The sequence below is a fragment of the Notothenia rossii genome, assembly GCF_949606895.1.
Source record: "Notothenia rossii genome assembly, chromosome: 5".
Lineage (NCBI taxonomy): Eukaryota > Metazoa > Chordata > Actinopteri > Perciformes > Nototheniidae > Notothenia > Notothenia rossii.
In genome coordinates this window covers 90,284,003-90,301,982 of record NC_136903.1, presented here as the reverse complement: position 1 = coordinate 90,301,982, position 17,980 = coordinate 90,284,003, and the positions used below count along the sequence as shown (strand labels likewise).

General features: G+C 41.1%; 2 protein-coding genes across 2 annotated transcripts in view; both read right to left on the bottom strand.

Moving 5' to 3' along the window:
* The window catches only part of LOC307041498 (uncharacterized protein), a 185,991-nt gene that overhangs the window by 54,330 nt on the left and 113,681 nt on the right, over positions 1-17,980 (bottom strand). The gene's annotated exons all lie outside the window — the stretch shown is intronic.
* On the bottom strand, positions 1,095-17,599 carry LOC307041524 (deoxyribonuclease-1-like 1). Its single transcript, XM_079684991.1, has 7 exons — positions 17,484-17,599; positions 16,755-16,954; positions 15,160-15,272; positions 14,749-14,900; positions 14,565-14,661; positions 6,168-6,420; positions 1,095-2,766 (listed from the first exon to the last, which is right to left on the bottom strand). The coding sequence occupies exons 1-6, from the start codon at positions 17,543-17,545 to the stop codon at positions 6,193-6,195; spliced, it is 852 nt and encodes a 283-aa protein (XP_079541117.1). The 5' UTR covers positions 17,546-17,599; the 3' UTR covers positions 1,095-2,766; positions 6,168-6,192.

Genomic DNA, 17,980 nt, shown 5'->3' with positions numbered 1-17,980 from the left:
CAATTAATTCAGTTTGTTTATTATCAGAGATGTTCTGATTTTCAGCTCCAAACATGCAACAGGTTCCTGAAAAAACTACTGGCGCCACCTAGTGGAACTTTCTGGACATATAACTTAACTTTTTTAATTGAGTATGTCATTGTAAACACAAAATGTTAATAATATCCCACTTTTATATTGCGTCAGCTGTAGGTTAGCCCTTCAATAGTGTTTTATTTGTCAGATAATTTACGTATTTCTTCTCACGGTCAACTTCTATATATTCATTCTTTATGTTCTGTTTTATCTGCTATTTTGAGATGTTTATATTGTATAATTGTTTACTTTCCACTCTTTTTATTTCTGATTACGTGGAGTACTTGTTTTACATACTGCTGGGATTAATAAAGTGTGTCTTATGTTATTTTATCTGAAGTAACTGACACGGGACAAACTGGCGATGGTGCTGGTGGGCAGCCCGATGGACGGAGCCCAAACGACGTCTATCACCCAATCACTGAGAGCCTCCAGCAGAGATCAAAGTACACACATCCTTTACTCAAGTAGAAGTTCAGATACTCGTGTTTACAAATCCTCTGGTAAAAGTAGAAGTACTGACTAAACTTCTTTACTCAAGTCAAAGTAAAGAGGCTTTGAAATGTACTTCAGTAAAAAGTACCCATAACTAGCAGGTGTTTTAAAGAGTACCTGACCTCCCTTTATATTAATAGAACAATAATGTCATTGTTAGCTAATGAATGTTTCCATGCTGAACAACGGCAACATGACAACGTTTCCATTGGTCCCTCTTCTTTAGAGAAGACCAGGAAAAAAACTGTAACAACATTTGAAGTTGGTCCTGGTTGAAATTCCTAAATGGGAACAACGGCCTCGTGTTAACATCAGGACATGTAGTAATCATTTGGGACTTCCACTCCATTTACTGTTCATCGGATCATACTGACAGACAGAGATTCTGTTTTCAACCGTAAAGACTTTGGTTAGCTCGTGCAGCTCATCACCATCTGTATGTTTTCTTTCACAAAATAGCGCACCTGTCCATGCCGTGTCTTTACAAGTCATAAAAAAGAATATGATGGGAACCGAAACACACATTGTGATATCAGCAGAATCTTTATATACAACATGTAGGAGTTCAATATGGATAAAACATTTTAAAACTTGTATTCATTTAACGACATTTCTTGCTAACAGTTGTTCAAAAAACTCTTAAAAAACTCCAATACATTAACCTAATACAATTATTCATGTAGTTTATAATGACACAGAAAGCACAAAATATAATTTCATGATTCTTTTTATTGCGGATAACAAAAAGCATTGTTAGTTAAAAAGCAGTGATATACTGTAATATGCCATGCGTCTGTGAATATAGTTTAAATGGATAGTTTGGTTATATTGAAGTGATGAGGAACTTATCCTCGTCAGTTTGGCTCAGAAACATATTGCTGTATCTTGACAGTCTGCTAAATGTATTTTAGCCAATTAAACAAATTCTATATTTAGAATCATTTAAGTGCTTTACCTTGAGGATAGTTGTCAGATGACTTGTCAGATAATGTATGTTTGTTTTTGCTGAATCCGAACTAACCGAAGTCACACAACACAAAAACCACACAACTTGTTTTTCCCTCCAAATAGTTAAAATACTTAATCCTAAATGGAGTCTTCACCTTCTACCTCATTTATCAAACATTTAGATTCTATGAATTTAGGTAAAAATATTTCTCATTTAACAACATGTGTCCATTACTGAAAACTGTTATGTTGCTGAACTTGAAGTTGCATCAAAAAACATCAAGAAGCAATACAAGCTCTATTCTGTTCATACACTTAACCCTTATGTTGTGTTCGCAAGCTGATTACCGTGATATGAGGAGTGAAGCAGGTAGGACCCAAACGCAGATAACAATAATACCTTTGATTCAAGGGCTCTTATCCAACATATAACTCGGACAAACAAATACCAGGAAGAAAACATGACAGGGAGAACAGCAAAACACCCAAACCTAGACATAAAAATGTGACATAACATGAATACCGTAACATACCGTTCATGGTGTTCACGGGTCAATCATCCAATATTGTTTTAACTCATAACTAACTTAGCATGCATTCATAACCATACAATCCGGTTGTAATTGTATTTTGTGGCCCCAAGACACATTACTGTCACGATTCTCATGTTATGTCACGTTTATAGTTTTGTAGGTTTGGGTGTTTTTGCTGTTTTCCATGTCATGTTTTCCTCTGGGTTATTGTCTGGTCCTTTCCCCTGTGTTTTCCTCTTGTCATTAGTTTCCCTGGTGTGTCTAATTGTCTGATTATGTTCACCTGGGCCCCTGTGTTTTCTCCTCCCTCCTCACCTGTGTCTTGTTGTGTGATTGAGTCTTGTGTGTATTTAAGTTCTGGGTTGTCTGTCTGTCTTGGTCGGTTCGTCTTGTTCCAGGACTAGTTCTGCGGTGAGTGTTCTGTTTGTGTCATTGTATAGATATATATAGATCATAGCCTTGAAATAAAGGAAGTTTCAGTTTATATCTGCATTTGGGACCTGCTTGTTTCACAAACCGTGACAATTACTAACCCTAACTTGAAACGGGTCACGGGAGACCTGAACACAACATAAGGGTTGAACAGCGCTCATCACCAAAAGCTAATAACTAAACTACTTTAAGATAATAACATATTAAAGATCGATTCCTCTTCTCTTGGTTTACACTCCTTTCCCCTTTGTGGCTCCCGGCCCGGCCTTCTTCTTCTGGGCTCCTGAAAGTTATCAGTTCAAAAGGAATGTAATTATATTGTTAATGTGAGATTCATTACATTACATTGCATTTAGCGGAGGCTTTTATCCAAAGCAACTTAAAATAAGTACTTTCGACCAGGAAGATACAAACTTTAAGAAAACAGAATCATATAAGTACATCAGGTTTCATAGAGCCAAACATTTCAAGTGCTACTCAACTGGCTTTAGATAAGCCAGTCCTTTATTAGTATATAAGTGCTTTGTTAGTAATTCTATCTCTGGAAGTGGAGTCTAAAGAGATGAGTTTTCAGTCTGAAGAAGATGTGTAAGCTTTCTGCTGTCCTGATTTCAATGGGGAGCTCATTCCACCATTTTGGAGCCAGGATAGCAAACCCACCAGTGCCTCTCACAAGTAGACTCTTGCAGGCCAGAGTAGCTGGAGTGTTCTCCATCGGAAAACACTGTGGAGTACTTTTTTCATTTTTATATTTATGGATAGCACAAAACTTAACCCTAGGGTTTTCGGACCCCCCCAAACCCCCCCAATAAAGCAAAACTGCACGTTTCAGAGTGGCCTTTTATTGTGGCCAGCCTAAGGCACACCTGTGCAATAATCATGCTGTCTAATCAGCATCTTGATATGCCACACCTGTGAGGTGGGATGGATTATCTCGGCAAAGGAGAAGTGCTCACTATCACAGATTTTTTCAGATTTGTGAACAATATTTGAGAGAAATGGTTATTTTGTGTTTGTTTATAGAAAATGTTTTAGATCTTTGAGTTCATCTCATGAAAAATGGGAGCAAAAACAAAAGTGTTAAGTTTATATTTTTGTTCACTGTATTTACACCATAACGGTGCACAGCTGATAGAAAGGGATTTTTTTGTAGTTTTTAAAAATATTATTTACTACCTTTCCAACTCCTCATGCAGTTGACTTACAGGTCTATACATAATACTGATGAACGTTCAAAACAAAGCACTTTGGCAAGTTACCACATACGTTTAAAAATGCTTAATAAGCACCGTAACTTTCATGATATACTTTCTCCGTCATAATCGTTTGTGTCCGTGAACGGCCGACTGTTGTGTGACGGCAAATGCTGCGGCTGCAAGGCATTGTGGGGCAGAATTTTCTCCTCTCCTTTCGGTTAGGGAGGTCCAGTGGTTCCTAAGCTGAAGGAAGTTATAAAGGAAGTTTGAAACCTCCTTTCCTTTCATTTGGAGAATTGGAACGGCACTTAACATGGCTGCCACTGACGTACTTCCGGGTCATTTCACTTGGTTAGGAAGGTTCCTAAGCTAAATGGACTATTGGAACGCAACCCCAATGTCAGGGCTTGATGGCTAATCACGGGGTTTGTAAAGCAAGGCGGATGTTGTAGTCCCAAACGATAGTTGGGGATTCTGGGTAGTGTAGTGTCTTCGGAAACTGTAGTGTCTAAACTTCTAAAAAACTATTTGCTTCTCTGAATTGAAGGTTAAAAACACAAAAGCATTGTAATTAACAAAGATAAACTGATGTTTTTTTAGTGGATGAGTAATGCAGATATCACTGTGTAATCATTTGACATTGAGGGGAATACATCCGGTTTTATTATGAAAACTTCGAGACCGGAAAAACTGTTTTCAGCCACGCTAACTTTACATGGAAGCTGCATACACGTTATCCTGGCGAGACCTCAAATCATCTTCGTAATATCTATCAAACTATAGATCCTAAAAATCGACTGGACGTGGATTCTAAGAGTAGAATATACACTTCTCGCTAGAAATCTAATCAAAATGCATTTTAATGGCCAAACTATTCTACAATTTAGGATTTTCCAGAGAGGGTTATTTGTGAATAAACGAATAAACGGGAGCATGTTGTTTCTTACACGACCACTAGAGGTGCTACACTTTAAAACGTGGCTATGGGTCGTAATCTCGTAATCTAAGCTGCTTAAACAATCAACCTATTTGGTCTTTTTTTGTAGGACAGGCCATAAAAAACACAACTAAATACACTCCAAGGCAGGGCTGCCAACACTCACACATTGAGCGTGAGAGTCACGCAATTAGCCCATATCTCACGCACTCACGCCACACTTTCCTTTCCTCATGCTAAGTTTTCGTCCAAAATAAATGTATATAAATATAAAAATAAAGTGAAGGAACAGCAAACCGAGCGGTCTACGAAATGAGACGGTCTTCTGGCTTAGTTCAGTAAAGTTGGAACGATATTGGGAGATTCTGATTTCACGGATCAATAACTCATGAACAAAACGTTATTCAGACACAAATGACGTCTTCTAAGTACCGTGGTAAGGTTGACAACGAACTACAATCACATTTTGATCAACACAAAAAAGCCAATACGCGCCGTCCTCAGAGCTGGACACATTACATTGGTCTCTATCTGCAGCCGGAGAACAAACGGGTGCTCAGGGACCGTCTGCAAAGTGCAACTCCGAAAAAAGAGAATACAATAATATTCAATCACTATTATACAGCTTATTACTGCCAAACTCACCACACACATCAATAGTCTCCTGTTGCTCATACTACAGCAGAGTTTTGAATAATATGCTTTTGAATAATTGTGGGGAATATTTATAATGTAAATCTTCAATAAATATGGCATCATTTTAAATAACTTTACTATTATACAGTATATTTCTACCAAACTCACTATTTGCATTGTTGCTGTTAGCATCTGGTTAGCTAGCTGCGCTAACGGATAGAAGCTGTTTCTCAAACAATGAGAGGGAGAGCTCTGTCCTGTCAGACTGAGAGAGATAACTACAGCTCAGTGAGGTAAGGGACTCTCTGTTTAGATAGTTAACTTTAGTCTAGTTATCTCAGTGGGTCTCAAACGTTTTGGTCACCATTTATGAGAATAAATGAAAAACAGTTATGAAATACTATGACAGTAAAACAAGAATACAGTTTAAAAGTGATTTGTAAAATATCGATAAAGAAAAAGAAAATCTGTTTACAGTTCTGTTTCATATGGGTGCTGAGAGCTGTATCCTTAAATTCATTTTGCTCTCAAAGTGCACCAGGTTGAACTTCAATATTTAAAAAAAAAATCTTCCTGGGGGAGCATGCCCCCGGACCCCCCGGAGGTGAGGACCACCCCCCCCCCCCCCACACACACACTTGTAAAATAGCACTATTATCGAGCCTTCATTGTAAAAGTCGCGGGTGCACTGTGTATGTGTGTATTCCACTGGAGCGCCCGGTACATTAATGGGAAACCCTAGTTTGTACATGTTCAATACATTTGTAACACTGTACACATGAACGTTTCTTTTTTCGGAGAAAAAAATAAAAATAAAAAATCTCACTCCAAGCTGAACTCAAATGTTGGCAGCCTTGCTCCAATGTCTAATACTGTATGTGTCACTGATGTTGATGAAACAAGAGACATATTTACCCTGAGGTCTTTCTCCAGTCGAGGGTTACTCTGGATTCCTGTTTCTCTGAGCTTCCTGCTTCACCATCAGCTCCAGCTTCCCCATCTGCTTCACCATCAGCTTCCCCATCTGCTTCACCATCAGCTCCAGCTTCCCCATCTGCTCCACCATCAGCTTCCCCATCTGCTCCACCTCCAGCTCCACCTCCGTTTTCACCTCAGGCTTCTCCTTCAGCTCCACCTCCACAGGGTAGTGATTACTGACACTCAGAGCCTGGGACAGAAAATAACATTTAATAGTGTCAATAATTCACCTGATGCTTTGCCTGCTCTGGGGTGTTTCCACATTGCTTTACTTTGTGTTTGTTCTTCCGGTTAGAGCATGTGCGCTATTACTTGGAAAAGGACTGCCAAAGAAACCGTGTTTAAAGCTTTTGAATGACTGTCATTAAGTTGTAACACTTTTCTGGGTAAGAAACTAACCATTTAGATAACCGTTATGTGATTTGTTTATCCAAAGAACGCATATTTGGGAATTTAAAAGATGTTTCCAGCTGTGAGCAGCTGCTGGCTATATGACAGCGGTCGGTCAGCTTAATAAAAGTCAACAGTGTTTTTAAAATGACTCACTGCCAGAACTGTAGACACAAGTTCGCACTGCAAGTCTAACTGTAGGATATTGAATAATATTCCTAAATTAAGCGAGCCACCAATTTTTCAGTAGTCAGCTAGATAGCAAACATTAGCTAGCTATCTTGTTAGATATATAGCTAACATAAACTAGCTAGCTAAGTGGGATAGAGCAAATGTTTCCTGGTTTGTAAAGTAGCTAGTGAAAGTTAGCTAATGTTCGTTGGCCAGCTTGTTAGGTTGATAGCTAACGTTAGCTAATATGTGTCCACCCTTCTGGCAGTTTTTATAAAACTATCCTCATGTGCTTTAGTATTCTTTCCAACCAGCCGATGGGCTTCGGTAGTGTAGCTGTGAATGATCCTAAATCAAATGTATTGTTTATGATGCTGCTAGTGCTAAACCGGAAAAATGTACATATGTGTCTAAACCGGTAATCAGTGTTGGGCAAGTTACTTCCAAAATGTAATATATTACATATTACTTATTACTGTCTTTTTAAAGTAATAAGTTACATTACAATATTACTGTCTCTGAAATGTAATGAGTTACACTACTTTTTAGTTTCACCAAAATAACCGCAAAATAATGGATATGTATTTTAAATGCTAAAATGTATTTTAGTGCAGCTCATTATACATCCAGTGAACGGCGATGTGGTATAGCATAACAACTGTGTAGGCCCTTAAGGCTACTAACAACTTGTATTACACGGCTTAGTTAAATACTCAATTCTGATTGTAAATTCTTAAAATGTGACACGTTGTTATACAGTACAGACCACTGTCAATGACTATAATGAAGGTTGCTAAGGAGGATCAAGGAAGAGAAAGGAAAAGAGGTTAAAAGACGGAGCGCTGGACGTCAGATAAATCACCAGAAGAAGGCAGACAGGAAGTGAACACTAACAGGACACGGAGTGGGCTCTGTAGTTTGTTTAGTATATGGCCGTGTACAGGCCCGGTTCCAGAACAAAATGACTCAGGGTGCCTCTGAGATTACAGGGGGGCAGCAGTGGTAGGTTTACATGAGCAATAGTGGCCGGCAACAGCAATGAGAAATAGCATTGATGATCCCCAATGAACAGATTATGGCATTTGTTATGTTTTGAAACCAAGCAAGTGAGAACATTTCAAGTGAGTTAAAAGTGCAATCCTGAAATATTTCATATAGTCCAAAGTGGACTGTGGCAAAGAAAAGCACAAAAGCTTCAAACCTGTACTGATAAAACAACTGAGAACATATTGTAAATCAAGGCAAATATTATTTGAACCAGCTCATGGTTTGAAATGGCAAACATTGAAAAGCAAAAGTATTATTAAAACCATGTACTACATCATCACCTTGGTCCCATCATATACTCTGGGAAGAGAATATTTACTGTGCTTAAAAACTGGTATCACATCATCATGTGAGGTTGACTTTTTGACCTGGAGAACATTTCAGCTGCAACATCAGCTCGTTGATAATAAGCTTGGGATACGAGATCTTTTTGTAGCCATTCGTGGTGAAGGCATCTGTGCTTTGTATGCATTATGTTTGACCCAACATTTCTACAGGCAGAATATGGCTCTATTTTCACATGAATATTCTAGTCATTTTCTATTTTTATGCCACGAGCTGCAAAATGACCGCCTAACCCCACTGTACAGGCGGGTACTTGTTGAGATATACCTGGGCAGGCTCTGTTTTGCCGTGGTATCCTGGCACCTGCGGGCCGCAGAGGGGCGGCGTAGTTTCGGGCGACGAAGACGGGGGGCGAGGGCGGCGAGTCAGGCGGGAGTAAGCTAGTGTCCACAACCAGGGGCGGACTGGCCATTGGGAATACCGGGAGTTTTCCCGGTGGGCCGTAGCTGTGCGTGGGAGGGCCGGAGGGCCACAAACATTTTTTTTTTTCTTTGCCTAAATCCTACCGGCCCACATTTGTAACTGTTCCGGCCACTCCCTGGAGGAGTTTGGCCCACACCCCACTGGGCTAGGCTGGGCCGTTTTGATAGGCTACTTATGTTCTATCTATCAGATAGTTTCACTTCCACACATCAGCTCCGTAGCAGCTGTCACTGCGCAGTGAACGATCAGGAGTGAGTGACTGAGAGACCTAGCTTGCAGTTGCTTACAGATGGATAAACAAGCTCCAAAGCGTAAAGGCGTTTTTGTATAGTTTGTGTATACAGTATTCAGTATTGTGGCGAGCCCTGGGTTCAGAGGGAGGGGCTTGCATAGGGGAGGGGGGTTTGGCAGGGAAACGGGGTTCAGGGGGAGTGGCTGTACCCGTAGGATAGAAAAGGGGGAAGTGACGTCTGACTCAGAGGTCGCGCGGCTGTGGAGAAGAACGTGTTGCCCACATTCTGTTGAGTTTAGGCTAGTTAACTAGGAGGTTTATTGTTTTGGGTGCAATCACTTTTACCTCCACTTGCTGTTCAAATAAATGTTGAAAGAAAAAGTAAATCTGTTCAAATGGGTGTTGAGAGATGTATCCATAGATGTAGTCCCTAATTTTGCTTTCAAAGTGCACCAGATTGATGCATTTAACTTCAACATTTAAAAAAAAAAATCTTCCCGGGTGAGGTCCACCACCTGCCCACACCCCCTGTTAAATTGTCTCACCCACATTGAGGATGCTTCCTACGCCCAAGTTTTATTCAATGTGTGAAGTCAGGCAAATTGGGTCCAAATGTTTTTGCATCAATGATCTGTTAACAATAAAATTAATAAATATATGCTGTAACTATTTTGCTCTTGGCAACTCAACGGCTCAGGTAATGTGATTACTATATGAATAATGGTCCAAAATAACATTAAATGCATAGGGTTTTTTGTTAAGTAACTTCGTCGCCGGCCGGCCGATACATGCCGCGCATTAAGTGGGCCTGTCTGTCAACTAATCCCCGGGCCACTTTTTCCTCCCAGTCCGCCCCTGGAGGGTAACGTGATGTCCCCATCTGACCGGTTGCTACTGTCTGCAGTAGATGCAGTGTTGCTGGCGTTTACTGATGGTTGCTTTAACCATTTTCGTTTAAAGGATTATCCAGAGATGTGTTAGCACTATGGAAATGATGCACGCGCATCGGAGCAGGTCACGCGCACCTGACACAATTTGTTGTTTGTATTTTTCGCTCCGTTCTCTTTTTTGAATAGAGGGTGCATAACATTCAACTTGGGGGTGCAATGCATGCCTATGCACCCCCGAAGATCCCGACGCGAAGCCTGAAGGGTAAACACCAGGTTTACTAATCTACCCGCACAACTTTTCTCTGGTGTCGGAATGTCTCGCTATGTTAGTACATTCTTAAAAAACAAAACAGCATTTCATTTGGGGTTAAAATGTGTTGTAACTGCGTTACTGAGCATTGTAACGGGTCATATATTATTACGGCTGCTGCCTTCCTGGTCCTCTTATCTGTGTTAATGTGTGTTTTATGTAAATGAGCTGTGCGATTGCCCTGACATCATTGGCTGCCCATCTCCTGGTCCGCCCCCTGAGGATTGTGATTGGAGCATGTCGGGCCCGACGCGCTCCAATCGCAGCGCACAGCCGGCGCACACCTAATGCAGATACAAAGCCTGGGGACAATCATCACTCTGGAGGCTCTGTTGAGTGAACAGACGCCTCTCGCTATTTGCTCTTCGTTCTGTGGTTTAACTTGTGTGGTCTGTGTTTGGTAGTGTTGATATGATTACATGTGATTAGAGTATCTTAGCCTCTACGTTGACTGTAGTTGTTTAGTTTAGCTTTGTTTTCTTACAGCCTCCTTTTCTTTAGTTTGTACCACTGCAATAGTGAGGGTTCTTTTGTTTAGTTATGTATGTACCTTTGTATTTGTCACACACACAACATGGCGCCTCTGTTTGGCTTGGCTATTGTTGCTCCTGCTGCCACCCGTTTTTCGCTGTTTTTATCTGTCATGTTTGTTGTCATAACCTCACCTCTAAATGGATGTATCTCTGATGCAATGGTTTATGACCGATGGTCCTTGTTCCGGATTAAAGCGTCCATGGAAAGACCCTTTGACTCCCGGGAGGGCTACCGACAAACTTTTCCGCCACCGTTTGTGTGTTCCTCCTCCTCACCTGAGTACCGGCTTCTCTTCGCAAACTGGCGTCCAGGTAAGCCAGGGAAGAAATCCAGGAGAAGGGGTTGCCGAGGTGGCGTACAGGTATCGAGGAGGCGAGCTTTTCGGGCTGATGGTCCTGGGTCCAGTCGCCATGAACATACTCGCTGGTTGCGACCGATTTCCCTCCAGGACATGGCCGCGGACGCTCCACTGATCCCCCAGTCAGGGATTTATTCACCTGTCACACACGTTTCTCCGCCCTGGCCGCTCGTGGATGGGATTATGGACCCGTCTTTGGTGTTTCGCCGGACTGTTCTGCCCGACCAGAGAAGGACTGCCCGGCCTCGCTGGAGTTCCTGTCATCGCAACAGGTGCCTGCTGTCAGTCCCTCTACAGTCAGCTGTGGCCACAGCTGATCTGTCAGTGCCGATCCGGATGGCATTATTGAACGCTCGTTCCATCTCCAACAAATCCCTGACTCTTAATGAACTCTTTTCGAGTGAGAACATGGATTTTATGTTCCTTGTTGAAACGTGGCAGAGGGACAAGGACTATTTTCACTTAAAGGAGCTCTGTCCTCCCGGCTGCTCTGTGATCGGGTCGCCTCGCATGGAACGCCGTGGTGGGGGACTCGCTGTTGTGCATCGCGACAGCAAACTGTGCAGACTGGTAAATTCCGAGTCTTTCTCTTCCTTTGAGTCCCAGATTATCAGAGTTGGGACTTTAAACACATTTTATTGTGTTTTAATTTACCGTCCTCCTGGCACAGTGAGTACCTTCCTTAATGATTTCACAGACTTGTTATCTTCCATTATTAAACTGGAGAGGGTCCTAATCATTGGAGATTTTAACATTCACGTTGATGATGTCTCTTGTAACACAGCTACTGACTTTTTATCCATCACTGACTCTTTTAACTTCACCCAACATGTCAGTGGACCAACACATACAAAGGGCCATACTCTGGACCTTGTTTTTTCACTTGGCCTAGATGTTGGGAATGTGCAGGTGGAGGACCTTCATGTCAGTGATCATAGCTGTGTGCTTTTTAATTTAAACTTTGCTGTAAACCCTCCTCCTTTTAAAAGAAAAGCCCGAAGGCGGATTTTAAATCAGGAGGTTGCAGATGATTTCTCTGCTTTGTTTGAGCCACTCATAGGCCTACTGATGGGAATAAATCATCCTGATGATTTTATCCAGAGTTTTAATAGCCACTGTTTGGCTATTTTAGATAAAGTTTCATTGGTGAAATCCAGCTGTGCAACAGTAATTCTGCCTCACCCCTGGATAAATGACTCCATCCGCTCCTTTAGGACAATTTGTCGAAAAGCAGAACGTCTCTGGAAGTCGACACAATTAGAGGTCCACAGACTCCACCTAAGGGAACTTAGAGCCTCTTTTAATGATATGCTGAGGAATGCTAGGACCCAGTACTTCACCCAAATAATATCATCAAATAAAAAAAATCCCAGAGTCTTGTTTGACACAATTAACTCTCTTGTCTCGCCTGCTGTCCCCCAAATTCCTGTGTACTGTAAAACAGACAGCAATGAATTTCTTAGATATTTTGTAAATAAAATCAGAGACATCAGGGAGAACATTTCACCACAGTCTTCTCTAAACTCTGTTGATGAAATGCCCCCACCCTGTACTTGGTCCTCTTTTAACCCGGTGACTCTCCAGGATATCACTGCTCTGCTTCTAAAAATGAAACCCTCCTCAGCTCCTACTGACATCATTCCTACTAAGCTGCTTTTAACTGTCTTCAATTTGATCGGCCCCGCTGTTGTATATTTGATGAATCTTTCACTTTCAACTGGTGTGGTTCCAACCTTTTTTAAACATGCAGTTGTTGAACCTGCACTTAAAAAGCCAAATCTGGACCCATCACACCCTAAAAACTATAGGCCAATTTCTAAGCTTCCTTTTCTGTCCAAAATCTTAGAAAAAAATAGTGTCAGAGGAACTTACAGTGTTCCTTAAGGGAAAGAACGTCCTGGATAAATTTCAGTCCGGTTTCCGCAGTAATCACTCCACGGAAACTGCCCTTATTCGAGTTTCCAGTGACATCATGATGGCAGCCGACTCTGGTGAATACACTGTTTTGGTTTTATTGGACCTTTCGTCTGCTTTCGACACTATTGATCATGGCATTATGAGAAACAGACTCAAAGATTTAGGGTTAGCTGGTTTGGTTTTAAAATGGTTTGATTCTTATCTTACTGAAAGAACTTTTAATGTGTTTTCCAACGAGTTCTTCTCCGAAACAGCTGACCTGACATGTGGTGTACCACAGGGCTCGGTTTTAGGGCCGATTCTGTTTTTATTGTATATTCTTCCCCTGGGACAGCTAATTAGCCAGTTCCAAAATGTCTCCTACCATCTTTATGCGGATGATATCCAGCTGTACTGCACCTTCAAAAACTCTGAGCTACACAAACTGTCCTCCTTAACTAGCTGCTTGACGAGCATCAAACAGTGGTTAAGTGAAAACTTTCTCCAACTTAACTCGGACAAGACAGAGACTCTGATCATTGCTCCAGAAAACCGGATCCCTCTTATTAGCCACCACATGGGTAGCCTTGACTCGTCCACCCAGTCAAGTCTTCGGAATTTAGGTGTTGTTTTTGATTCAACCATGTCATTTAAACAACACACTAAAACACTGATCAGGAGCTGCTTTTTCCAGTTGAGGAACATCTCAAAGCTGAGAACCTTAGTATCAAAGGTGGAACTAGAGATGATCATTCATGCTTTTATTTCATCCCGCCTAGACTACTGCAATAGTCTCTTTACTTGCCTGAGCCAGAAGGATCTTCATCGTCTCCAGGTTGTTCAAAACTCTGCTGCAAGGCTTTTAACCCACACTAGTAAAAGAGCGCACATCACACCAGTTTTAGCAGAACTACACTGGCTCCCAGTCAGTGTCAGGATACATTTTAAAATACTAGTCCTCACTTTTAGAGCTCTAAATAATCAAGCCCCTGCCTATATTTCTGAGCTGCTGAAACTTTATAATCCTGCACGTTCTCTTAGATCCTCTGACCAATGCCTGCTGGTCATTCCGCACACGCACTTTAAAACCAGAGGGGATCGAGCCTTTCAAGCAGTGGCCCCCAGACTGTGGAACGCGCTGCCACTTTCCTTGCGCACTTTAAACTCTGTGGAGCCTTTTAAAAAGCAGCTGAAAACCTTGTTGTTTAGACAGACTTTTAGTAAAGGTGAAGGTTCTTTTTGACAGTTTGTTTTATGTTTTGATGTTGTGTTTTGATGTGTATATGTAGCTGTGTGTTCCTTGTTTTACACCATGTATTCTCCTTTTTATCGTGATCTCACTGTGAAGCACTTTGTGAATCCTTTCTGTGAAAAGTGCTATATAAATAAACTTTACTTACTTACTTACTATTTAATATATACACGCCCTACACCCCCTCTCGTCAACTGTGGTCCTCCGACAAAGGGCTGCCCTCCATCCAGCGCTCCAAGCTAAAAACCTTTGGCAACAGGGCTTTCAGTGTCACAGCTCCCACCCTCTGGAATGCTCTCCCCTCTGCTATCAGGAATGCCGATTCTCTGGACACTTTCAAAAAACAACTCACCATCTGTTCACCCGGGCCTTTGGCCTCAGCTAAAATACAGTACCCAGCAACCGGTTATTTTATTTTTTTTCTAACCTGTGTATCCTTGTGACTATCACGATATACGATACCCAACCCCTAAACATGAGTCTCACTTTTTCTGGTGTCAAGTTGAACTCTCTCTTGAAGTTGTAGGCTTTGGCTGAGTCGGGGACGATGGCCTCCAGCATGCTCTCTCCGTAAACCACGATCCTGTTGTTTGGAAATGCAGGACAATTTATTTTTTTAATAAACTCAAAAAGTGCTTGGATTAAACTGTAACAATGAAATGTGTATTACCTGTCGTAGGCGTGGTTGTTGTTTCTAGTCATGGTGTGGACGTCATCGTCTATCAGCCAATGATAATCAGCCGAGGAGATAAGGAGCGTTTTCTTCTTCTTCTTGGAGAGATACGGTAAATCGGCATTAAAGCCTCCCAAAATCATAATGTTCTGCAGAAGAAAGAACGACACAACCAAATTTCTGAATGGAAAAACACATTTAATTGATTTGGTTTTAACTTACATACTGAAAGTATTCAAAGCTTAAACAAGTTTGCTTACATGAGAAATAAAATTAAACAAAACTATTAAACCTCTCAAAAACCAATCACTCAATATCGTGATAAACACAAAATGGTTAATGTTAAATGTAAAGATTTTACCACATTGTTTTTCTCTCAAACCCATCAATTATATTTTAAACACTTACATCATTCTGCCATTTTTCCCTCACATCTTCAACCACGTCATGAAGAGCGTTCAGCTCCGCCTCTGTGTTACTTGTTATGGTGTGGACCGGGATCAACACCAGATCCTGCACAACTGGAGGCAAACACACACACACACACACACACACACACACACACACACACACACACACACACACACACACACACACACACACACACACACACACACACACACACACACACACACACACACACACGCACGCCGTTATCGCAACCTAAGTCTAATTTTTAAAAAGTATTTATGTTTAAACAGTCCATTTATGTCTTTCCTAAAGTTAGGACCTCACAACTTAGGTTGCCTTCACACCTAATAGTCCGCTTCTCTGATAAAGTCAAAGTCAACTTTATTGTCAATCTTTCAGTTTGTGTGTACAAGACAGAGGGATCGAAATACCGTTTCCCACAATCCAGAATACAAAAACAAATGTATGTGTGCAAATATGTATATCCGATATATGCACAATCAATGACACATTTGTACATGTGCACACAAGACCTAAATAAAAACACAACAATCAATCGATACAAAATAACAGTCACTTCAATATTTTGAGAATGTGCATTAGTGCAAGACTGGTGCGTACCCGGACGACAGTTTGTTGCATTGTTTCATTTTTCAGAAGGCTCGGTTTGCGTTCACACGGGCAAAACTCAAACGGACTATAAACTTTAAACACAAGCCATGTGCTTGGAAATGCTGTTCAACCATTGGTCAGACATTAAGGGGGTAAAAACGCAAATCCCGGAAATTTCTACCGTAGCCTCCGCCATGGAGCATCGGCAGGTTATTTTCATGCTGCTGTTAATCTGGAGAGCATGTCAACAGACTCTAGTGGACAGCACATACGATTATATAATCAAACAACGTGCGATAAAAAAAAATTATACCACTGAGAGACATTCTGCAGTCAGGAGGAGGTTTCACCGACGACAGGTGGCTCTGACTTTATGTATAGTTGGAGCATTTTTACTTTACACAACACTGTTCAACACTTCATTCTGCTTCACTCTTTAACTAAAGATTTTGAAGACATCCGTGTTCTTGTGACTCGTAAATACTACGCTTCCTATGTTTTGGTGCAGACTGCGTTCACACCAGAGATGAACCGCTCCAGAGTTCACTAGCAAGCGGTCTGAGACCTCCTCTTTTAGGTTGTTTAGTTCACTTCAGAGGTCTCAGACTGCGTTCACACCGACCCAAACGAACCGCACCAAGCGGTGAAACGCACCAGGGTTCGATTCCACCGGACTAAAATAAGGCTGGTGTGAATGCGACCTAAAACTCCAAGTGGTCTTCACAATGATAGCTGTGCAAGACATATGCAAACACACATAAACACACCTGTGAGGACCTACATAAACAAAACATTTTTGCCTCACCATTAACCCCTATTTTAACTAAAGAAGTGCTTTAACATTCGTTGAAGGTTACCAAATATAAAGAACAGGCCAGAATGTCCTCATAATCCATAAACGCCCGCACAACACACAAAACCCAAATTGATCCTCACAATGAAATTCAAAAAAACTAAAACACACAAACACACAAAAATACCTGTGTTTGGACATTTGAGAAGGACAACGAAAGGCTGTCTGGAGATCACATCTTCATCATCTTCGTCATCTTCATCATCTTCGTCGTCTTCGTCATCATCATCTTCATCATCCTCATCATCTTCATCATCCTCGTCATCTTCATTATCTTCATCATTTACTCCGTACTGGTAAGACTTTTCTATCTTCACTTCTTTCTCTCTGAAACACAAAGCCACAAATATGCACTGTATTATAAAATGTATTTGTATTAGTTAGTGAGATATCTCAAGCCTTGGGTAAGCAGCACAATGTGATGATTTATAAAGCCTATGATGTTCTGGGTCTTAGCTACCAAACCATAGACATAAAATCTATTATAGGACTTAAAAAGATTGAAGTCAAGCGTCTCAAAGAAGAGTAATTTAATGTGTCACAGATTACTGGTTCAAAAACAAACATTACTGTTTTTTTGTCTTTGATATTCCAAACAGTTTTTCAATAATAAGTATCTAATTGAATGTGGCTGTTACCAATTTAAGACATATTTTAATTCCTGTGAGACATAACGTATAGCTCAATTGTTAGATTGATGTGTACTGAGGCTTGGTCTGAATCCAGTTCTAAGAACATTTGCCGTGTCTCATCACTCCCCATGTCAGGTCTGTCTCTGTTGCCCTAAAAGGTCTTTAAACCACACATAGGATTATACGACATATTGTCCAGGTTTGTCTGCACTTGTGTCTCTGACCTGTAGAAGTAGACAAACTTCTCCTTGTAAGTCGTCTGTCCCGGAGGTTCACTGCACTTCATTTTGTACAGATTCCTTCCGTTATCTCTGCCAGAAAACAGAAACAACTGGAACTGAATATCTCTCACAATCATTTGGTTGTATCATTGTAGATGCCCCATAAGATGTAATTATCAACATTTGTTTTTAGGCAACAGTGAAAAGAGGTGCTGCAGCACAGTGTGAGAAAAATAAAGAGCTTTCTGAACATTAAAACATGTAAACATGTCACAGGACCCTAAAAACACATTTTGAACCTGAACCTGCAGAATAGGGCCCCTTTAAATGAATGTGCATGCTTCTATGTGTGGAGAACTCACCCATATTCATTAAGGTGTTGGAGGAGCAGATCCATGGCCTTACCACTCTTATCCGTCACCTCCAGCAGCACCACCACGCTGTACTGAGACACAATCTGCAAAACACAACCACAGAGAAAAGAAAGCACAGAACCAAAA

Coding starts and splice junctions, on each gene's coding strand:
- LOC307041524 (XM_079684991.1), bottom strand. CDS start 17,545: ATGAAGTGCAGTGAACCTCCGGGACAGACGACTTACAAGGAGAAGTTT. Junction 15,273..16,754: donor TCTCAAATGTCCAAACACAG/GTATTTTTGTGT, acceptor GTTTGCCTCCAG/TTGTGCAGGATCTGGTGTTG. Junction 6,421..14,564: donor TCAACTTGACACCAGAAAAA/GTGAGACTCATG, acceptor TTTCTGTCCCAG/GCTCTGAGTGTCAGTAATCA.